Source organism: Colletes latitarsis, chromosome 11, assembly GCF_051014445.1.
Source record: "Colletes latitarsis isolate SP2378_abdomen chromosome 11, iyColLati1, whole genome shotgun sequence".
NCBI classification, from domain to species: domain Eukaryota; kingdom Metazoa; phylum Arthropoda; class Insecta; order Hymenoptera; family Colletidae; genus Colletes; species Colletes latitarsis.
Genome location: NC_135144.1, coordinates 11,169,165 through 11,193,894, shown reverse-complemented (window position 1 = coordinate 11,193,894; position 24,730 = coordinate 11,169,165). Strand labels below are relative to the sequence as shown.

Sequence of the window (24,730 nt, the reverse complement as noted above, 5' to 3'; positions counted from 1 at the left end):
AGGAAATACATTGATCCGTTTGATAGCCTCGCTGTGCACGCGCGATTTTCGTTCATTAAGTCCGTGGAACGCTTGTTCGCGATAGATCGATTCGAATGAACTTTGACTCAAACTGTTACGAGGGTTATGGACTATCAGACATCGGTTTATTACCTGCATGCTAATAAAACTGAAATTCTTGGGTAGCTGTGCGGCTTGTGTGCCAAGGTTTGATCGTAGATCGATTTAACAAGTTCGAGCAGCGACGATAACCGAACGATTTGATACCAAACTTCTTAATTTAAAACGGCGAAAGGTGTCGAAATCTTGGATACTCGGTATTAAAACATTAATAACGGGTGATTTTAACGATACAGAGTTACTTCAACACATTTGAACAAAAATGTAATAAGTATTTTCGTAACTAATATATTTTATTGAAATTTTCAGGAGTTATATGTGGATAATATTAGAATTTTTTTCTTCTATTATTAGGAGAACACACACTTGTCGTAAATCGAGAATTCTCGTTTTTCGTCGGTAACGTGTTAACTTTTACGTAGAGAATTTCCTTTCTCTGGACAATGCAGATTTGAAAAAGTGCACGTGACATTTTTCAATCGAACGGCGCGAGATAAATATTTAACGGGAGCCAGAGATGACTTCTCATCCTTAGTAGAAAGTTTCCGTCTGCAGTTGGCGAAGATTGTTCGACGCTGGCGTGTTTTCTAGTACATCAATATTTCTCGACGTTCGCGCAAGACGACCAAGGGAAAAATGCGGGATCGCGGGCCATCCGGGTGAAAGTTTACAAAGGATGAGAATTCGGATGGTGCTCCATTCGAACGAAGAACGTCCTCATGAATATTTAACAGACCAGATGATCTCTGGTCTCTTCCATCTCCGTCCTTTCGCTCTCTTTCTAATTGTTGGAGGCAAACATTTTGTTCACAAACGTCAGGAGGCACCAAATAACTATTTGGAACAGTCCATGGCCCGAAATAAAACATTCCAAAGGATTTTTGTAATTTTCTAACGATTAAGAAATTAATCTGTACTTGTTCCATGCATTGGCATTTGTTTTTAAAATATTTCTTTTAGTCGATTGAGATTATTATCAGGCACGGATTAAGGGGGAAGCTGAGGAAGGCTGCAGTCCTTGATTTTAAGGTATTGATTTTCAAACCATTCAAAAGTTTAGCAAAAATTGAGGTACTAATATTATGGAGGATATAATTTGAAAAAAACAATATTTTAATATTATAAAATAGAATGTCATTCTATCAGGACAAAGACTTGTCGAAAATAGTATTGTTTCAACGGAGGACAATGCTTCCAAACATTATGCAAATATATTAAGTTGTTACGTATGAAATGATCGATTTTATGATATGAATTCTGCAAAGCATTTTCATTTGTAAATGTATTATTTGAAAGCTTGTCTTCTTTTATATCACGAAAGTATTATCACGTGTGCTCTTATTTAAAATCCTCAGATTCCTAACGTAATTGAAGTGTCTAAACCTATATCCAACAGTGCAGAAACTTTCTACATTAAAATACAAAACTTTACCTTACCCTCCATATTCGCTGGACTTATCACCGACTAATTTTTATCTTTCTCATTTTATTTTTTATCTTTAAATTTCTTTCTGATCCCTGAAAAATGCTTTTCAAGAATTTATAAATTCCAAAAACCCAAATTTATATGAAAATGGAATCAGGAAATTTAAAACAAGTTGAGAAAAATGGATCAAATGGTAATTACTTTGATTAATAAAGTTTAGTATTAAAAAATCTATACCCTCTTAAAGTTTCTTTTAAAAATCGAGTGTTCCATATGTAACAACTTAATATAATAAAAACTACTTGAAACAGTTTGGACGATGAAATTAAAATGTAAAGAGAAAAAGAGAGAGGGTCAAATTCGTTATCTCGTACAGACAGCAGAAGGTGTATGCGCGACAGACACACAGAACGAGTCGATATTTCCTCTATCGATATATCGCCCACGCTGACGGCTGCGCATTATCGACGTAACCGCGGATATTCGATTTAAAAGCCGACTGTACGCGCGCTCAGCAAGGTGAAAGGTGCTCTTCTTACGTGATTTTACAATACACCCGCGTGCCGCTCTGCCCTTTCTACTCTAATAAAATAACGAGCCGAGACTCTTCCTCTTCCACTGTCTTTGATCCTCCATAGAACTGGCACTGCTTGACTCTACTCAGATATTCGAACGTACACTGCAACCGATTAGCAAAAACACCAATTAAATTAACCCCACGACGTACGATTTAATTACAAATAATTTTTCGAACTTGCATTATTTAATTTTATTTTTGTTCGTACATGAAATGACCACAGAAAAGAATAAATTTATTTTACGAATACCTTTTGAATGAAAACTGTGTTGATTTTAATACATAAGCCTTTATGACGAGTAGCCTCATGATTGTCAAACTTGACATCAAGAACTTGTCACGAGTCAGATGAGTCATTGTATGCCAAGGGGTTAATGCTTCGATCATGAATCATGAATACATTTACAAACGAGGAATATTTAATAATCGTAATAGCCATTTGTAGCCAAAGAAATTTCCAACATGGATGGGAATACTAAACGATTTTAATCATTGGTCCCTGATAGAATGGTACGACCTTTCAAAGAATTTTATCGAGCAAATTATTCCACATAAGAGCAGGTGTAGGATTAATGTATATTCAGGCTGATTGGATACAGATGGATGGTTGTCCTTCGCCTCGTGCAAGGATAGTTTGAAACTGGTTAAATTGGAGATATCCATTGGTCGTGGAGGACCAATTGCATGGATCTCCAGACCTTACGCCTCCGTTAAAGCGAGTAATTGCCCCGACGAACACGAAATCGATGTCGAATCGAGCATTTGCAGTTGTAAGCATGCAAAAAGACGTTCGCGGCATGATCGAGAAAGGACAAGACACGCGCGGAAAGAAAAACAAGATCCCCTGGAATGAAAGTGAAGGTGAGCAAAGAACTGACGAACGAATCGTTGCAAAATCCTTGCGGCGAATAGTAAAAGGACAAGAAGGTCGTAATTTGGTCGATACGTCACCGCTTTCTAACGATTATGATATCACGCCGCGCTATTGGAGTAAATGGAGCGACGCGTAAATGATCGTCGATTTATAGTTGCCGTGTAAACGTCTGACAAAGGGAAAAATGTTTCGCGATAATATTCAAAATAATAGTCACCATTCGTTAGGGTAGAAATATGTTTTTAAAGGCACGATACTCGATACAACATTTATTCTTTTCATGCATATTTAACAATGAAAATTGTCACATATGCTATCGTCAATGTGCATCGATTTTAAACAGAGATCGAAAACAGTTATAATAAAGATAATAATCGAAAAATTATTGCTATAGATTGAGAGTTTTAACAATTTCGTCCAATCCCTGATTTTCGCGCATTAAGAAACAGCCTGCGTTATTTATACGACAAATTTGAAATGCCTGCAAGCATGCGCTGTCTCAAAGAAACGAGCCGAGCTAAAATGAAACGAATTAATGCGAAGAGTATTTCGTATACCCGGAAATAATTACGTTTGAAAATCAGTGCGGAGGCGTTCTAGACAACGACAATTACCTCATTAGAATGATGATAAGGACGCGGAGAATCTGGCTCTGTGCAATAGCTTCAAAGACAATCATAGAACGTACAAAGAAGATTAAAAAACGAGCGTTAGTATTATATCCTCGATCGAAATAGGAAACTTGACGAAGAGAAAGCAACAAATAATTATAAAAACGCTTGACGATGGAAATGTTTGAACTCGTACATAAAACAATTTTACGATTAAATTATCAACTACGGTGTGTATCATAAACATACCAACACTTGAAATTTAAAGAATTTGTTAGTTTCCTTTTACTTTACGTTGTTCGGTAAAGAAAGTTCATTTTATTTCAAACGTTACGTAGAAAAATAAAAATTTAATAATTTATTACATGTCTAACGTGATTTATATCGAAAATTCTGCTTCGAACGCGTTAAAATAAAGCGTGCAAAAAGGAATGAGATTGGATAATTGAGGTGTCTTTCCTCTGCTCGGTCAGCTATCGTGTAACGAGACATTGATTCAGGTATAGCTAGTCAACCACGCGTTTCAATTGTATCGTTTACCTGTAATTTTACGAATATCAGTAATTTCTTGTTTTTATTTGAAGGAGTCGAAATAAATTGAATCGACTAATTCAAGTTGGAAAAGGAAATCTCGTTTTCGTTTGTTACGGTTAACGATCATTTACGGAAAGTATGACCCGGCATGGTCGATAAAAATTACAGCTTCGACGGTGCTCGTCGGTAGTCGAGTTCAGGCTTTAGGAGATGAGCAAGATTGAGCAATCTTCTGCTGGCCTGATGTAGCAATATCTTAGCGACGCTACTGTAACGATAATATCACGGTAATGGCTGTAACTGTTGCGATAATCGAGTCTTGGTTTCATCTCGTTTCTCCTTCGTCTTTCGGTTCTCTTCGACCTCTTTTTACAACCGTGCCAGTGCTCGGTTAAATATTATTTCAATAAATGTTACAACGAAAATCTATTCCAGCATGTTTTCTCAAGTTTACAAATAAATGGAGTACTTGTGGATAGCAAACAACTAGATTACAGATGATTATGCATTTCAATTTTCAAAAAACCATGTAATGCAGTTTATATGCAAATATACAGTGTTCGGCCACCGCTGGAAAAAATTTTAATAGGGGATTCTAGAGACCAAAATAAGACGAAAATCAAGAATATCAATTTCTTGATCGAGGCTTCGTTAAAAAGTTATTAAAAAATTAATTTTTAAAATTTCAAAACATTTTGAAAAATTATTTTCGGTTGCAGGAGTCAATTACAATCATTTTTGGTGAATAGATATACCCCCAAAATCCTACACATTTTCGAGAAAAAAATTCGAGTAGGTATACAAATTTTTCAGCGAAATTGAAAAGTTTCAAACCATTCTGGAAAAATTTTTTTCTGTTGCAGGGGACAATTACAATCATTTTTGGTCAATAGATATACCCTCGAAATCCTAATCATTTCCGTGAAAAAAATTCTTTACTGAAAATACAATGTCAGGTCAGAATTGCATTCCAAAATTTCATGCGAATCTTTAAAACGTCATAACTTTTGAACGGATTGGACGATTTTAATGTTTAAAAAAGCAAACTACGCGTATTTTGATGGAGAATATATACAAATCACAAAAATATTCGAAAAGTTGGCCCTTGACCCCGAGAAATGAGAAAAACCCCATAAAAATGGTCCAATTTTCAAACAGCCATAACTCCTACAATTGCGAATATATTTCAATGAAACTTTTTTCTGAAGTAGAGCTCATGGGTACCTATAAAAAAGTATTAGACAACTTTTCTGTAAGGCGTCAAATAAAATTATCAAAATTGAAAAACGAATTTTTAAGAAAAATCGACAGGGGGTAGCAGCTGAAATTTTTCGGCGAAAAAAAAAATTTCAAATCGTTCTGAAAAAATTATTTTTTGCTAGGGGGGTCAATTACAATCATTTTTGGTGAATACACATACTTCCGAAATCCTACCCACTTTCGAGAAAAAAATTTGAATAAGTACTGAAAGTTTTGGATGAAAAAAAAGGCTTTCGAATCGTCTTGGAAAAATTATTTTTAGTTGCACGGGTCAATTGCAAGCATTTTTGGTCAACAGACATACCCCCGATATCTTACTCAGTTTCGAGAAAAAAATTCCTTACCGAAAATATAATTTCTGGCCAGAAATGTTTGCCCGAAATTTCATGCGAATCTTTAAAACGTCATAACTTTTGAACGGATTGGACGATTTTAATGTTTAAAAAAGCAAACTACGCGTATTTTGATGGAGAATATATACAAATCGCAAACATATTCGAAAAGTTGGCCCTTGACCCCGAGAAATGAGAAAAACCCCATAAAAATGGTCCAATTTTCAAACAGCCATAACTCCTACAATTGCGAATATATTTCAATGAAACTTTTTTCTGAAGTAGGGCTCATGGGTATCTATAAAAAAGTATTAGACAACTTTTCTATAGGGCGTTAAACAAAATTACTAAAAATGAAAAACGAATTTTTAAGAAAAATCGACAGGGGGTAGGTGCTGAAATTTTTCGGCGAAAAAAAAAAATTTCAAATCGTTCTGAAAAAATTATTTTTAGCTATGGGGGTCAATTACAATCATTTTTAGTGAATAAACATACCACCGAAATACTTCACACTTTCGAGAAAAAAATTCAGGTAGGTGGACAATTTTTTCGACAATATTAAAAAATTTCAAATCGTTTTGGAAAAATTATTTTTAGTTGCGAGGATCAATTACAATCATTTTTGGTAAATAGACATACCCCCGAAATCCTACCTAGTTTCGAGAAAAAAAATTCTTTATCGAAAATATACTGTGTGGCCAGAAATGTTTCTTCGAAATTTCATGCGTGTGTTTAAGAAATCATAACTTCTGGACGGATTGAAGAATTTTAATGATTCAAAATTCAAAAAATTCGTATTAATGTCTATCTATTACCTGTCTTGGAGGGTGGGACGAAAGAAATCTGATGGTGGATAAATAAGGTCCACCCTACTGTACAACTACAAAATTCACACATAACTCACATCACAGCACACACGTGTGTGGTCACGTACCTAAAACTAATCAAGAATCTATAAAATAAGGACGTCGAATAAGTGCGAACGAAATCGTTAAAGTTGATAGGTAAGCTGAATCCAGAATTATTGATACTCATTGCGACTCCGCGGAGACCTTTGCTTAGCAAGTTTACTGGTCCTACATTTGCAGGATTGTTTCGCAAGATTTAATTGTCCCATTGTTGATCCCGCTTAAGATTCTCGACTCCTCGAGGTATGCATCTCTATAGGTCCTAATTGTTCTGTTCGTTTGATCACAACGTGGGAACCTCGATTGTTGCAGGGGTCACCAAACGTTCCTGATAATTTATTTGGCAATTACGATTATAAATAGTATTTATTAAATACTTTATCGCTCTGAATTCGTACAAATTGCACGCTTCTGAATTTCTAATTTCATCGAACCTTCTTTAGCCTTACGTTCTTTCTGTTTCAGTAAGAGGATACTATTACGCTATCTTGTATCGTTTAGTTTGCACAAATATTTAAATACTCGAAAGCTTTGCGCGATCAGACATTGTAATTTAAGATCCGTACATTTCTATCGAAACGTATGGCATTCGATGGACGATCTGCATTTGATCGTAAAATTAATACGAGCGGTTTGCTATTCATATGCTCGTGGATGATAAATTTATCGACGAACCCCAGGAGGCTGTCAAGACGTGTCTCGCGAAGACGAGCATCGGGTCGACTTGTTGGCAGATCTAAATGTCACGAGATTCACACAGGTATTACGCGCTGAAGGGGTTATGTCATTGCCTCTTCAGACAGTGCTACTGCGTAAAGACAAAATGAAAAACACGAAAAGGAAAATTCAGTGTTACGTGACTACGCGACATACGCGATTCCGTAATCGCGTTCGATTAAAACTTTCGCGATCCTCCCGTTTTCCAAAGTTAACAGCCGTTAAAGCATCTTAATCTTCGCTAGACACGTACTCTTCTACTTGTGCAAAAGGGGGATTAAAATCGGGTGAAAACGCATTTCAGAAACATCTCCTTTAGAACGTAATCTGGTCCGTTTTTTAAATAAATTTCTAAGGAAAAAGAAACCAAAAATATTCAGTTTTCATCTCCAGTTATTAAACGGTTTAGAAACGCTTCGGTTTTTAGACAAAACAAATGTTTAGACTCTAATAGAAGACAATACGGCTTTTGTTTCTTTTTCTACTAATTTACAAATTTAATCGTTAATTTGAGAACGTCGACATAATGAATACACAAATTATAATTGTATTTTTTTTTATTACGAGTAGCTAACGCTTTTATTCGTAGTTTATAAAAAAAGGAATTTTGTTATTATTGAGAAACGCAAGTTCTGAAAGTATAGACTGACGGATCATTGGCACACTTTAACTTGATGCGATGAATTATTAAAAATCGGTGTCAAAAGTAGGTGTCAAATCCGTGGAGGAGGTTAGAAAGGGAAAGGAGAAAGAAATGGAAAGCGCGGTCCCTGGTTCTGGGATTTCACTATGGAAATCGAAATTTTATAAATCATTCTTTCGGTATGCTGGCCTCATTAGACTACGATTGGGCTAGATTGTGAAAATCGGTGCGAAAGACCTCGATCGTAAATATTAAATTCGCAAGATCGACAGGATCCGGCAACGAATCTGATTGGATGGCTCGTATGTACACCTGATGACCTCGCCCTACAACTAGCCATTCGATCACCAATCGATTCCGTACCGTGTGACGTTCTATTTTATTCATAATGATCTCTCTCCGCGTGTTCGGTGACAGGTTACCCGAGGTCTTGAAAGATAATGTGACTCGATCATTTTCACATCGATTTTTCTTTACTCGCGGCCTCTTCTCTTATTTTCTTTTGTTTATTTATAAAACGACCGTACTTTCAACCATTTATTTAATACCAGAAGAACCATATTCAATGAAAAAGAAAGAATTAATCATAGTATCAAAAGAATTATAAAAGAAAACTATTAGAATGAAGAAAAGAAATGTTTTTTTAGTAAAAGAAGAATTTTAGAAAGTACTTTAATCTATATTGTTCGTTATTTCAGGCAACAGATTGAAAAAAGCTGCCTAAATAAGATTATTTGAAGTCTGACGCTTCAACAAGTTTTGTAAATCCGTTATAAATCAAACAACTATATACCTCAGGGTTTTAGTCTCGATTTACCCTCAGCATCGTAGACATGGAGTTGCACTGCATGGATTATGTTATTACCGAAACAGATTAAAAATCCGATCGGGTCAAACGGTTCTGGTTGAAATTTATATAGATTATTCTGGTACAACAACCTCCATGCGTGTCGATAGTTGCTCGTAATTATAACTGGACTGGTATAACAGGGTTCCACGGGTACGAACATTGCGCAAACGCATAAATTAAACCAGTAAGTTATCCTCGCGCCGAGCACGCACCGTTTTCTTTCAGTTTGTTTAACATGAAAATTATTTTCTCTCGCACGACACTTTCACTATCTTTTTCTCTGTCAAACTATCGATAGGTACATTTCTGACGAAGTACACTCTCTCTGAGATATCGATTTATTTCGTGAATACTAAGTTGCATTTCGATTGTTTGTTGCAGTTTTCGTGTCAATCCTCAACCTCCAGCATGGCTCCTTGTTATGCAGCGCGGGGGAACCTGGCGTAAATATTAAAATATTAAAAATTACTTAAAGAAACCATTGTAGTAAATTTTTACACAAGTAATCCACAAAAGAACTAAAAAGTGAAGAAATAATACTGAAAAACGTAGAAAAATTATAGGAAACTTTAAAGAAACATCGTTGAACATTGTAAATTATTCCAGAAAATTCATTTTAGAAATTGCAAACTTAAACAACTAGTTAAATGACGTTCCACTGAATAAATATAGTTAAAATATAGCTCGTGTATATTTTCAGGTTTCATTTGAAAAATTCTTACCTAAAATGTAAGTTTAAAGTATTCTTTAACACAATGGCACGTCGAGTGTACTGTTATTAATTATTTTACAAGTATTTGGACTTCGACAACCTGCCGGAAACGAACTTCTCGTGTCAGGGAAAGGTGATTGGTGGATATTATGCGGACGTGGAAGCGGGATGTCAAATGTTTCATGTTTGCACCATCGGTCAGAAAGGTAATTCAGTATCATTGATATCGAAATATATTAATTGTGTCTCTGAAAATAATACAGCACAAAATTAACAGAGACTGAAACGCTATGATATTTCTAAACGCATACAAATAAACGTTTAATACCGGTATTGAAAAAAACTATTAACAAAAATTGTAAGAATTGAAAATTAAAAGTCACCCAGATCATCCGATCAATTTCTCGTGACGAATCGGAGCCATTCTCGACTTAGGTCAGTAAACGTTTCTCGACGACCGTGACATTCTCTGACGAGTGATCCCTCGATCGATTACAAAACTACGATCGACGTTTGCCAGGACCCCAGGCGAACCTTTTGACTATACGATCGATCGATCGACCGATTTGTTGAGTTACGGCGCCCCGTACCATCGATACAATCTTAATTATCGATTCTAATTGTCGCAACACCTAAAAGATCCGATCGATAAATCGCTTGGAAACCTAAATCTATTAATCGTAATTCGATCTTTTTTCGTCGGCTAAAATGAATTGAAGCGATCGAACGATAGCGTCGAGACCCGATGTTTCGATTTTTTACGGCGAACAATAATTATTCACGTCGATAACACGTCATTTGCAAATCATCGAGACTTTTGCTTAGTGTTCAACCATGGATTAATAATTTTTATACGAAGTATAAATCTATGTAATAGTAAATGTTTTTTTACCGAATACTATTAACATGTTTTATATACAAAGCATTATAGCGATTAAAAATATTACTAGCGAAATGTTTAGACGTTTCGAGACCGATAATCCTGAAGAGCATCCCCAAATATTGATCCTGTCCTTCACCATGAGACTTGGTTTCAGACGAGATTATGGACATAAAATTCCTCTGTCTGAACGGAACCGTCTTCGATCAGGAAACCAGAGTTTGCGAAAGGGTGGATGAGGTTGACTGCAGCAAGAGCGAGCGATTCTACAATCTGAACTTGGAACTCTATGGAAACAATGCGGTAACTCTCAGGTAAACAACGAAATTTTAATGACCTTTTATTGAAGATCATAAAAAGATCTGATTACTCTAAGGTTAAACTTTTGATTCGTTTGTTTTTTTTAGCTTACACGAGAACAACGATGACAACGTTGATCCGTCGGATCCCACGGATGATCACCAACAACGCACCACTTCCGCACGACCCACCACGTCAACGACAACGACCACCACCACATCGAAGCCCAACAAACCGTCCACAACACCAGCTTCCAGTTCTTTCTCGCATCCAACAGGATATCCCCAACATTTCCAGCCTCAGCCGTCGTTCCCCCAGGTTCACACTAGCCAATCTAAGTCATTGTACGATGACAAGAATGGCGGATATCATCACCAGTACATCTTCCACAATGGCGAGAGGAGCAACAACCAACCAGCCACCTCGTACCAGCTGTTCAGCAACCAAGGAATCAGCTCTACGACTGCTCAGCCGCCTCAAGTCCACCAAATCAGATTCAGTTCGACTTCCAGCCCACAAATAATTCACAACGAGCCTTCCACCGTCGCTCCTCTGTTCCACGTGACTTCGTCCACGATTCAGACGCTTCTGAGCAACAATGCCAACAGTCCAGCCTTGATAAACCCCATTTTTCATAATCACGGTATCGCTAGCACCACGGAACAATTCTCGCTGCATAATAACAATCCTAGGGAGACTTCGGAGTATCGTGAGACCGGGGAGCAGAATATAAGGCCGTTGGAAGCCGTTCAATCGACCAACAAGGGAAAGGTACGTAATAGAAAAATTATCTCGGACGACGAACAATGAATTTCGTTAGTTTTGCTGATGTCTTAAATTCGATTGTCCCCAGATCTCAAAATTGACCATCTCCCCGGTGCCAACGCCGTCGGAGACTCCGCGATCGATACAAACGAAGATCAGTCAAAGCTCTCAGCAACAAAGAATCTCCGGAAATTTCTTGCCCACCCCAATCATCGACGAGACGACGATCAGGTCCTTCTATCCAACCCTCAGAAGCGCATCGAAATCAACGCAATCGACCAGCGAAGTCACCCAACATATCCATGTGCTGCCTCCTGCGCCGATTCCTCAGTTGAAACCTCATCAGATCACGATCAACCTTCCACCGCCAGATATTCAGAGAATGGTGCAGAACCCGTCACCGTTGCTACCCTCGCAATCCAGAGTGATCGTCACTGCTAAAGCGAGCGTTAGCGACGAGTCGGGTAGACCTTTGAACACCACACAATTGGTTACTCTGCCTCTACCAACGATCCCTGCCAGCTACGACGAGTACAAAGAAGGAGACGAGACCTTTGATCCTTTCTACAGAGACGTTCCAAAGATTCGTAACGCTAGGCGCACCGCGAGACGAGTGAACAGCATGAAAACACCCTCGAGACGCAAGCGATCCGTTGGCCAAACGAAAAATTCAATGGTCTCCTTCGTCTATGGAGGCGATTCTCGTAGGAGAAGGCAGGACGTTCAGGTCGTAGACGTCAGTAAAAAGGAAAGAAACAAGGAAAAGGTTCCTATCGATAACACCAAGGATTTCAAGTCCATCAAAGAGAGTCTCATGAAGTTTAGAGACATTCTTTTCGGCGGTGAATTCACAGAGGACGCGATTCGCAATATTTTTGGAGGAAGTACATTGCAAAACGTTAATTCCAATAAAAAGGCGAAGAGTACAAATACAGTGTCACTCGAAGATTTGGAAACGAAGGCTTCAAAAAATATTAAAACGAGACAGTACGAGGATAACACCGAAGAAGAGTCCGAGAGCAAGGAGAGTAAAATTGATGAGGACGAGTATTCGGAAGATGCTGAAACCTCTATTACGTTAGACACCAAAGCATCGGATGCTGAAGAATACATCGATTTAACCGACTATAGAGAGAAAGAGGAGAAAGAGTTGGACGAAAATAACGCTCAAACAAACATTCCAAACAGCGAAGAAACAGACGAGTCAGAAACTTCTAATATTAAAGAGGACTCGAATGAAAAGGATGTGTTGAGTTCGAACAAAAATGAAACTGAAGATGAAAGACGCACGGAATCCAAACATGACATTGACATTGTTATACTTGACCCAAATGAGTATCTTAAACAAAGATTCTCTGTCCAAGAGAATCCTGAAAACGTAACTGAACAGGATTCAATATCGACAGACATTCCAGTATTGTCTACAACTGGACAAACTACCACTGAAGTTACATTAATAACAGACGATGATTCTAAGCACTCTGAAGAACAGGATGACGAAATTAAAACAAACAAGAAACTCTCAAAGGTTGAGGAAAATGAAGAGAAAGAAGATTTTATAAACTCAAAGAACCAAGACACTGAAGTTGAAGCAAACAAACCACCCAAAAACATTGAAAATGGCAAGGAAAAAGATGTTAAGAACTTGAAGGAGCATGATATCGAAATTGAAATAAGTAACCATCCGAAGAATGTTAAGATCGATGAAGAAAAGAATTCTGAAAATCTAAAGGAGCAGGTTGTCGAGGATGAAGCGAACGAACAACCCAGAAAGGTTGAAAATAACGAAGAAAAAGTATCGGAAGAAAGTAAGAAAGAGAAACCCAAGGAACGAGTAGATCCAAAACCAAACACAAAGAGAAAAAGTTCTAGAATAAGATCATCCTCAGGGAAAATATCTTCGAGAAAGAAGGATCCAAAAAGTGTAGAGAGAGAAATACAAAATGATCAAACGTTGATTATTGACCAAATTGGTATTCACGAGTCGGCGACTACAAGCTCTCCAACTGTGAATCTCGAGATAGAGCAAATAAATAAACACATTTTTGATGAACCAGAATCACAGACTTCTAAAGAGTTGGATACCAGAGCTGTGGGTCACCATAATAATTACCCAAAGAGCCTTCAAGTTGGAAAAGATCAAAATACTGAGACGTACAATAAAAAGAATGAAGCTAACGAGTATGATATCTTAGAAAAACAATCGAAAGACACGAAGGACAGTCAAGATAAGGCTGATGAATTTTTAAATAAAAAGGAGGAATCAACAGTTTTCTTGTTGGGCGATCATGAGGTCAAGGAAGATGAGAAACGAGTCGAAGAGTTAGACTCCATCGAAGTAACAAAGGAAAATACTTCGGTGGAGGAGAATGAATATAATGAAGAATCGTCGATCGAAGACAAGTCTGTGAAAGACGAATCCACCACGGTTTACTACGACGAAGATTTCAAAAACGATTCTCAAGAAGACCCTGAAACGTCTGACGAAGTCGATACAATCACTCGGCGGGGGAAGAATATGAAATTTGAAACTACATCGAGCGAAACTTCTTCTCACAAACCAGATAAGAACAAAAAATTCTTAGACGAAGAAGGAGAAGAAAAGGAATCTCAGGAATATTCCACTGTTAAAGGAGAAGAAATTAATTCGCAAGAAGTTTCCACCGAGTATAACGATTCTACGGAATCATTAGATGAAGACCCTCATGAAATCAGCATAGACGATGATTACAAAGATGCTGAAAGTCACGATGAGCTATCGATTTCTTCGGAACACAACAATTCTGACGAAATTACACATTCTAAGGAGGAAATTGAAGGAGAATATGACGAAGACGAATCAACATCGATCGATCAGGAGGATAGTACAGAGGGAGTCCTCAAGTTCACCGATGAGTTGCCCAAAGACAAGAAGGAGGACGTGTCGGATGGCAAGAAATCATCGGAGTCTGTGGAGAATATTGCTCACGATTACGTCGATGACAATTACGAGCCCGATAATTACAAAGAACGTGAATCAACAGTATCCAACAATTTGAACGATGAAAAAACGAACAAAGAAGTTAAAGAAGATAAGATAAAAGAAAATAAAACGGGTAATACTAAAAAAACCGACGAAGACGAAACAGAAACTACTACGATACCTCAAGATAGTCAAAATGACAAAATTGAAGAGGAAATCCAAAAGTCTAAAGATTCTAGTACAGAAGAGACAGATTCACTGCAGACAACAACACCAACAACTACAACGACGACATCAACTTCAACAACAACATCAACGACTCCAACAACGACGACATCAACGACTACGACAACAACCGTTCGTCCTACAGTTCCAAAGTTGTTCAAACCAATTACAGCGAGGAAGAATTACAACTACATCCCTCCAACAACGACCCCAAATCCCGTGATTATAAAACCAAGGCACAGTCTGTTGAATCCCAAGCCAGCAAAACCAGCCAAGTCCTACAATGATTTGGCACCAAAACCCGTAATCAGAAAATTCCCCTTATTAACGCGTAAGTTAATAACTAAGATGCCAACCACCACGGTCAGAGAAGAAGATTCGACGAAGGTTACAGAGCTACCAGTGACAGTGACGGAGGCATCTACGACAACAACGGAGGCTAGCAAAAGCGAGGAAAACGTACTCGAAGGCAAGCTGGAAAAGGACCAAAAGAGAAATCCAAAGGGCGAACCAATGTTGAAAGATCGCGTCTTTGTGGAAAACAAAGATGACCAAGAATCAAGTCCCAGCGAACAAAAATCTCCACCCAATTTGAAGAAAGAAGATAAAGAAGATTCGATAAAGAACGGTGAAAACTTCACACCATATCCTATATCAAGATTATCGACTCTTGCGTCTACGATTCAGAACACTTTGACCGAAGTCGAGTCTACCACCATAGAATCAGAAATGTCGACAACTCCGAAGAGGTTTACGTTCGCGGACGTGGAGGTTCTTAGCACAACAGTTCCATCGGTTGCATCGACGCCTAATGAGCCCGATCAGGTTGAAACTACTACCTCCAAGCCGATAGTCGACGAAGAAATCTCGAACGAGTCGTACACGAAGTTAGCCTACCAAGACACAACCGAGATCTCTTTTGTCACCGAATCGCCGACAATCTTTGAGACTACTTTCAAAAGCTCCGAGGGAGTGGAATCGACAACTGTAAAAGTGTTGAATCGCAAGTCAGGAATTCTGAGAAGGCAGGACGGTTTCAATTGCTTAGAAAAGGAAATGTATCGTTTCTACGGTGACACTAGGGATTGCAGACTCTTTCACTATTGTTCCCCTGGCTTCACTTCGAGGCAGGTCCTCGACTTCCGGTTCGTGTGCGAGGAGGGTACAGTCTTCGACGAGAAGAGCCAGAGCTGTCGACACGACGTTCCGAACAGAAGCTGTCCTAATAGACAGTGGTAACGAACGCACGTTTCTCCATGCCCTTCGGGTCTGACGACGTTGATTTTAGTAATTGGTGAATCCAAGGACTCCTTAGTGTATATTTATATATTGTTAGTAGGTAAGGTCCTTGGAAGAGGGCCCCTCTTTTCCTGAGCATTGCCATAACCTTGTACATGAAGATGGATTCACACTTATTAAAATTAATGCGACGAGGATGCTCGGACACAGACCACGAAGAGTCAGAGAACCAGCTGTCCAAGTAACGAGAACATCCTGTCTCAGCAAACTGTTACGCAGAGCTAAGAAGAAATGTTGTTATGGAATAATATCGAGTACTCTTCGAAGTCATTTTTCAATCTAAACGAACATAGATTAAAATAGATCATGCTTTTATGGAGAATTAGATTTTATTAGGTCTAAAAATTAATGTTGTACCTCTTTTTTTAAATTGGACGTTTTATACCGATAGTAGAGATCGATTATTAATGTTTTTTTTAAGCTGGAAGGTGACATTTTCAAACCAGAATGGCGACAAAAATATTGGAATTTAAAACAGATTAACGATCGACTAAATGTAAAAGCACCGAATTAATTTATAGACCTAATAACTGATCAGCAAGATAATGATAATTTGAATGATTATTTGAGGAATAATCGTTTTAACTAATTATTTAAGTACGCCTTTTCTAAGCTGATCAAAAACACTGACTACGAAAGAGTTCTTCGTATTTCTAGTCTGATCAAGGCCCATTAGCTGCTCATGGTCACTACTCTCATACTGTAAATCGCATCGAACTTATTTTTCCGACAAAGGTATACAATTTGTGTGGACAGACGAGAGATGAACAGCGGATGTAATCAAAATGGTAAGAATAGTTTTTCGGTGGCCTTGAGCGGCCAATTCATTTTATCCTGATCAGATTTTTATTTATTACATTCTTTCGCTATGCACTGTCGCCAACCAATTTGCTAGAGCAGACTCTATTTATGTACAGCAAATATGTCTCTTACTTGCACAATTCCATCAACTCTGTTCTCAAGAAATTTGCTAGGCAGCTGATTTCTATTAAATTTTAGCATAAAGAATGAATTTCGTCGGATTAAACATCCAAGAACACCTTGCTTCGTATTTATGTGAAATAACTAATAGCAACTCTCTGCGAGAGATTCGTTTTGATACTGGTTGACTGGAATCTATCGTAGATCAGTCGCTCCGGCAATAAATCTTGTATTGCTCAACGTATGTGCATACAAAACGGAATTCGATTCAACAAGCGAATCCTTCGGTTTAATGCAACTGCATAAATGTACATTTGGGTTACACGTATATAGATTACGAGTGTGTATGTACAGTGAAAAGTAGTAGGAGTTGGTATGTGAAGAGATTCGCAAAATACTCAATCGTTGCTCGCTATGATAACTGTAACGTTTCAATAATCGAATGATTTTCACGATTTTCGTGGCAGCTATTCCTAGTTAATACATTCTTAATTATTAGCGGAAAAGTGGTCCCATAAGTCGAAATTCCTATCGATAACATGTATAAATAGGTACATATGTATAAATATATTTTTACATGTGAACTTACTCCGCTCCATTTAGTGATTTTTAGATAGGTAATGTGATAAGTGTCTGGATAGTTATACTTCATAGCTTACGTGTACCTCGATCGTCTCTGTAAATACCTATATGTGTCCTTCTGTAACGACATCACACGCTTGTTATTTTTATCGTGTACAAGAGTACACAAACATCGTGTATTGTAAGGCTCTGTACTGTGTTAATAATAATTGTATACAACGTGCAATTCCTCTCGTCTTGTTTTCGTGATTGTTAACCTTTAGACGTCGCGCGAGGATTTATTTATTTGATTTTTTACGTTCTGTAATTGTACTCTTTCCTCTTCTATATTTATACGGAATATATAGTAAATTATGTGCGAAATTTATTTTTAACATAATGTAATATTTAACACGAGCATTGAATATTTTTCGAATGAGTACAACTCGTTAAAAAAATATTCCTTAAGCTAATAACATGTAGGTATACAGAATAGATTGACAAAGAGACAATTCTTTAGGAAAGAATTTTATTATAAAATTTATAAACAGTTATAAAAGACATGTATTATTAAAATTTCAAACAACTTTTCAATGTGACATCCGTGGAAAATATTTTATTCAAGGTGTTTTTATTTTATAACAAAGCAACGCTATTCCTATCCCTAACTATTTATTGCACTTACTTGTGACGTTTAATTAAAAATTGCTAATTGTTAGAAATAGACGGTAAAAGAACTCGTAAAGAATTATTTATACATTGAAAAAAACTGACGAACTAAAATATTCCAAAATAATATAGAATAATTTTATACGAAAAATATAATTTAGTGAATCTGAAAAAATTTTTGGTAGCGTTTAAGCTTAGCTTTACGTACAAAATATTGTTGTTATTAGAGTTCAACAACAGAAATACTGCTTTACTTAGTACTGTTGTTACATAGTTTGTCACGTAAAAGATTAATACCACGAAGGCGAAATATTCTCAATCAATGAGAATTTCAACGATAAAATATTATCTGCGAAAATAACTACGTACGAGTAATTATTCAATTTATAAATATTATATCACTAAGTTTCATAGTTAGAGTTGTAAGCATGATTATGTTTACTTTATCGAATATTACAGTATCTCGTAATTTTTATAAATATTCCAAAATTTCCAAAAATTAAAGTTCGTTAGTTATTTGTGCTTCAATAGCATATTACAACTACGCAGCTTCTACGTTTTCTTAAACTTGCATCGAAATGCAAATTCCAATTACGACAATTCACAAAGAAAGAAATATATACAATTAATTAAATAAATAACACTCGGAAATATTCAATCGCGATCAGAATACAGTTAAATATAAATTATTCCAATTTATCGTTTGTATTTACCGACGCCATTTCTATATGCTTCGATATATACAGGGTGTTCGTCCACCCCTGGGAAAAATTTTAATGGGGGATTCTAGAGGCCAAAATAAGACGAAAATCAAGAATACCAATTTGTTGATGGAGGCTTCGTTAAAAAGTTATTAACGTTTAAAGTTCCGCACGTACTGAACTTTTTTCTCGAAAATGTGCAAGATTTCGAGGGTATGTCTATTCATAAAAAATGATTGCAATTGACCCCCGCAACCGAAAATAATTTTTCCAAAACGATTCGAAATTTCTTTTTTCCGTCGAAAAATTTCACACCTTTTCGAATTTTTTTCTAGAAAATGGGTAGGATTTCGGGGGTATGTGTATTCACCAAAAATGATTGTAATTGACCCCCGTAAGTAAAAATAATTTTTCCAGAATGATTTGAAATTTTTGAATTTAATTATTAATAACTTTTTAACGAAGCCTCCATCAACAAATTGGTATTCTTGATTTTCGTCTTATTTTGGTCTCTAGAATCCCCCATTAAAATTTTTCCCAGGGGTGGCCGAACACCCTGTATTGAAGTGGATAAAAATTTTGTTAACGATATTCATATTTTATTTTAACAATAGCCAATTAGAAAATTATTATCATGCTTGCAACGAATGACGTAATAAAGAGATAAAAATATATAAATATTAATATGGATGTTAATTTTTGTTATAATTGTTTAAACGTTACCAATATTCCCTCCAAAATTTGTCGAGTTATCTGCCATTTGTTGTGGTGTCATTTACGCGCCAATAAAACTTTCCATGGCATCGAATTTCAATCAGGGACTAATTATCCATTACTATTTTCGTGTTATTTACAACATTACCAATAGATTTAGAAATTAATTTCAAGCCCTGCATAATCAACTTACATGTGTTTAAGCACACACTACAGCTGTCAGCCCATCAATACTAATTCAGTGAATAGTTTCTCAACTAACCGCCATCCATGAGAAGAGGACGCTAAAATCACCTCTAAATTTACAGGTCGGTATAGCAGTCAGATTCGGTCACGAAAGTCCATAGGGTGTAAGGTCTACTCGTATACCTCGTCTGTGGTGTAAGGTCTACTTATATACCACCTGCAAACCCCTTATAGGGAAATAAGATGCATATGTTTATGCACGGATGCAAAGAAACATCAATTTTATATATTTAAATATGTAAAGGTTTTGAACATGACGAAATATTATTGAAAAACTGAAGGATTTCTTAAAACATTATTCATTCCTTTTTCTCCCTTAAAAGGCGGGATAACCGGAACAAATTGCATAAAACGCGGGATATTTTCCCGCCTTGAAAAATGATGATATTCTTACGAACAAAACGGAATTATGTATAAAAAATATGACCAATGATTAAAATTCAATAACTGTTATATTAATATATCCAATAAATAATTATTACTCTCCTTGTCATAAAACTTTACCACTGGTTCTTTTTACCAGATCGTATATACTTATGTAAATGTAAGACAGTTTCCTTAAGGCACCTGACACAGTCTGATAATACTGTTCCTAACCTATAAACAAGCATTTTGTAACAATGATGAGAAATATAAGAATTGGGACACATGACGGTGCCTTTCATTGTGATGAAGTACTCGCTTATTTTTTGTTAAAGTTACTACCGCGATACAAAGATGCAGTTGTCGTGAGGTAAGACATTTTATTTAATTATAGTATACAGCAGTGGTTTGTAGCCTTTTATTTACCACAGCTCTTACATAAATAATTTTTTATTGTCGTGAATTCGCAAAACTTGATTGAAATTTTTAATCTGAGAAAAGAGATTTATTATAAATAAATACAGCCGCAAAGTTAAGTGTGTATCTGTAGAAACAAATGACACGTGTTTTTTCTCAGTGACTTAAGTGGGGCATTTTATAACGATCTTTGAAGGAACGAATGCTACAACGAACAGTTTTTCTCATTAAATAAAAATACTACAACAAACATGGGGAAATACAATCGGCTGTTGTGCAATACAATAACAGTCGTGAATAACAGTATTAGAGCTCAGTCAGTCATTATTTTGTGATATCATTTGTGAAATTAGTTACATATTGGTCTAGTTATTGTTTATAAATCAAATTTATAGTATGTATATTTGCACCTATATTTCGTGTGAAATCATTGTATTTGATAATAATTGTGCTGTATATTTGTTAATATCTATTAGGTGATCCCATATATTTTTGCCAAGTTTTGTACTACAACTTAAAGTAATATTTCAATCATATTTAATGGCACAAACTTATAGAACGACCTAATATATCAATATCAATCAATGTATCCTATAACAAACAAGGTTCTGGAATGAATTAGTTTGTTATAAGATACCTTACTGTATTTGCATGTGTAAGGATTTTGTACTCCTCCAAGGGTTCACGAACCCAGGGTTTAAAACCATTGATATTCAAACCAATGTGGAAAGTTTAATAATAAATTTTACTGATTCCTTTTTCCTATACTAATTATTTTTGTTATGATACTTTGTGTAACTTTAAACCAATTTTTGAGTTATCGAGATTCACATTTCAAGATGTAAGTAGAAGTACAATACTAAATTTGCTTGTAGAACACGTGATAAAAGTATTTTGGATACTTGTGATATAGTGATTGATGTGGGTGGAGAATATAATCATTCAAAGCATCGTTATGATCATCATATGAGGTACATTTAAACATTCCATGTTGTTTTTTTATGTAGTAAAACCTCAGATTAGTGGACCCTGATATAAGTCTTGAATTTAATGGATAGAATTTTATAGTACTATGTTGGTACAGTTCCAAATTATTTGGTACTTGATTGTTTCTATGTTATTTTAAAATTGAGAAATTAAAGACTAACACTTCAGTTTAGGTTTTGTATGCCTCCTTCTTATCTTGTCTTCCTGATGTATCCACAAAATTGAGGTTTTACTATTTTTCTATAAAACATGTACATTTAAATAAAGTTAATTATTTTACAAATTAGAGATTTTAAGGAGTCATTGAGTACAGTTATTAAGAAACCAGGTTATGACTCAAAAATAAAATTGAGTTCTGCTGGTTTAATTTTTTGTCATTTTGGACATGAAATTATTAAGCAACTAACTCCAGAAGCAAGTGATAGTGATGTAGAAAACATTTTTAAAAGGGTTTATGACACATTCATTAAAGAAATTGATGGTATAGATAATGGAATTCCAATGTATGAAGGTGAACCTGTGTAAGTAGGTAATACCATTACTATATGTATATTTCTAACAGAATTAATCTAAATTTGAATGATTTGTTTTCCTTTTTAGGTATAGAATTGTAACTAATTTATCTTCTCGTGTGCAAAGACTGAATCCTTCATGGAATAATAGAAATATTGATATTAATGAACAATTTTATAAAGCAGTTGAATTAACTGGCCAAGAATTTATGCAACACATAGATTATGCAAAAAATGTTTGGTTACAAGCTAGGTCTATTGTGCAAGAGTCTATTAATAAACGCTTTGAGGTAAACAGAATAAAGAGTTTATGCTTTATTTATCATAATCAATTTGCAATTAATAATGTCTGATTAACATACATCTTTGAGGTGACATTTACATTAATTTCAATATGAAGACTCAGTGTTCTAATAGAGTGCAAGCATTATAATAATGTATTTATTATTATATGTTTGTTATATATTGTGTATTTTATAGTTTGAAAATATGTACACCATTTGAATTTAGTTAATTTATGGGAGATACAATAATTTGACTATTTAACGTGTAAGACAAAATCAAGAAGATATTAATAAACATTTACAGGTTGATCCAAGCGGAGAAATTATAGAATTACCTGAATCTGTACCATGGTCTGAGCATCTGTTTACAATAGAAAAAGAAATGAATTTACAACCTTCATTAAAATATATTATTTATAAAGATGATAATTATCGAATACGATGCGTTCCCGTAGGATGTGGCAGTTTCGTGTGCAGGTACATGCAGCCTTTAAGATTTATTTGAATGATAACTATATTATTTTTCGAACCACTAATATTCACTATTGTTTTATAGAATATTTTTCCCAGAACCTTGGGCAGGCCTGCGAAACGAGCAGCTCGAACGTAGCTCTGGAATTGAAGGCGCTGAATTCGTACATTCGACGCGATTTATCGGTGGTCACAATACCAGAGAAGGTGCGCTGAAGATGGCACGCAAAGCTATTGAAATAGGAAAAACTTTATGATGTAAAATTTAGTTTACCAAATTTATATCTTAAAATTGTTATTAACTTTTGTCGGTTATACAGTAAAATATTATTTATACCCAATCCTATTAAGTTGTCAACTATGGTTGGTAACTTTCATATTTTCTTAAACAAAATTATTTATTAAAATTATACACTTAAGAATGTTTAATCAAGATATGCCCCATTTGAACTAAACCTTTTGCCATATGTTTGGTGAGCTTTCGGTTTCTCGATGGCAGAATTTGATTTTATACTCGCATAAAATATGTGGACAGGTGCGTTTTGATGTTCTCAACATTGGAAACCCATTTTTTAGTTAAGAAAAGCAAAAGAATATTAAACATTTCCGTAAAGCGTCAAACAAATTTATTAAACCTAAAAACAAAGTTTTAAGAAAAATCGTCGGGATAGCTGCTGAAATTTTTCGGCGAAATTAAAATATTTCAAATCATTCTGGAAAAGTTATTTTCGGTTGCGAAGGTCAATTACAATCATTTTTGGTCAATAGACATACTCCCGAAATCCTACGCAATTTCGAGAAAAAAATTCGAATAGGTTGACTTTTTCGGCAAAATTGAAAAGTTTCAAGTAATTCTGGAAAAGTTATTTTCGGTTGCGGTAGTCAGTTACAATCACTTTTGGTGAATAGTCATATAATCTTAGGTATGTACATTTTCTATTCAAAGAGTTATTTCGTATTTACTACCTGTAATATTTCATTGTACAAAACATTCACAGCCGTTGAAAACGTTTCTGTTTTATGTCGTTGACCTAGTATTTTCGGTAATACGAGACCAACGATGACTATAATTCCGGGAAAACATTTCAGAGTGAATAAACCTGAACTTACCGAAATTTGCCGAAACATATTGTAACTGGTCACACCTCCTCTGTTCATCACCAACTTCGCGGTATTGCTACTAATGAGACAGTGTCATCATTCAAAACGAAAAAATTGGCGCAATCGGACGTGTTAGCAGTTTCCCGAATAAAGTATCGACACTTAATTGTTTCTCGTCCAATTATTACTTCTCTTTGTCACTCTCTAACGGTGCCTTCGTTTAATATTAATTCATTTTTCTTACGAATTCAATTAGAATTGTGAAGAAAGTGAATCACTTTCGTGCATTTTTTCCGGCATCTAACCGGCGTTGTTCGTTATTATATTTCTGCTTATTCTAATTTCCTTTTCTGTCTCACTTCCTCCTGTGTTCATTTGTGTAACCTGTTGGTAATGTTGCGAGTGACATGAAAATGGTAATGGGGCTCTAGACCCCATTACCATTTCCGTGCCACTCGCAATGTTATCAGCAGATTTAGAAATGAACACAAGATGAAGTGAGACAGAAATTTTATTATTTTTTAACAGAATGAAAGCTGTACGGTTCATAAATAGACATTAATCGATTAATTTCATTGGAAAAAATCAATCGATTAAGATTATTTAAAAATTTTAAGATTATTAAAATACCTAAGGATGTATCTCATTGATACGTACACAGCAACTCACATGTATTTATGCATGGACAGCTTCGGGAATTCAAGAAAGAAGGCGAATATAAGTCTTTCTTTCTTGCTTTCGAAACAGCTGAAATCCGAGGTAAAGAATAGACCTATCGTTAGTGGGAT

At 35.7% G+C, this 24,730-nt stretch overlaps 2 protein-coding genes across 6 annotated transcripts in view; both read left to right on the top strand.

The window, feature by feature from the left end:
• The window catches only part of LOC143348038 (uncharacterized), a 50,799-nt gene extending 32,174 nt beyond the window's left edge, over window positions 1-18,625 (top strand). For 3 of the 5 annotated variants that reach the window (XM_076777804.1, XM_076777803.1, XM_076777805.1), the window contains 5 exons: window positions 9,234-9,295; window positions 9,647-9,770; window positions 10,590-10,758; window positions 10,852-11,515; window positions 11,598-18,625. In XM_076777804.1, coding sequence (XP_076633919.1) covers window positions 9,234-9,295; window positions 9,647-9,770; window positions 10,590-10,758; window positions 10,852-11,515; window positions 11,598-15,935 — 5,357 coding nt within the window. In that variant the 3' untranslated portion in view covers window positions 15,936-18,625. The remainder of the gene's footprint in view (window positions 1-9,233; window positions 9,296-9,646; window positions 9,771-10,589; window positions 10,759-10,851; window positions 11,516-11,597) is intronic. The other 2 variants (XM_076777802.1, XM_076777806.1) reach the window with 2 other exon arrangements.
• Window positions 18,626-20,347: 1,722 nt separating this feature from the next.
• On the top strand, window positions 20,348-23,187 carry LOC143347398 (MYG1 exonuclease). The gene is made up of 6 exons (XM_076776512.1): window positions 20,348-20,540; window positions 21,463-21,558; window positions 21,862-22,095; window positions 22,175-22,376; window positions 22,675-22,847; window positions 22,927-23,187. The coding sequence occupies exons 1-6, from the start codon at window positions 20,428-20,430 to the stop codon at window positions 23,096-23,098; spliced, it is 990 nt and encodes a 329-aa protein (XP_076632627.1). The 5' UTR covers window positions 20,348-20,427; the 3' UTR covers window positions 23,099-23,187.
• Window positions 23,188-24,730: the final 1,543 nt, after the last annotated feature.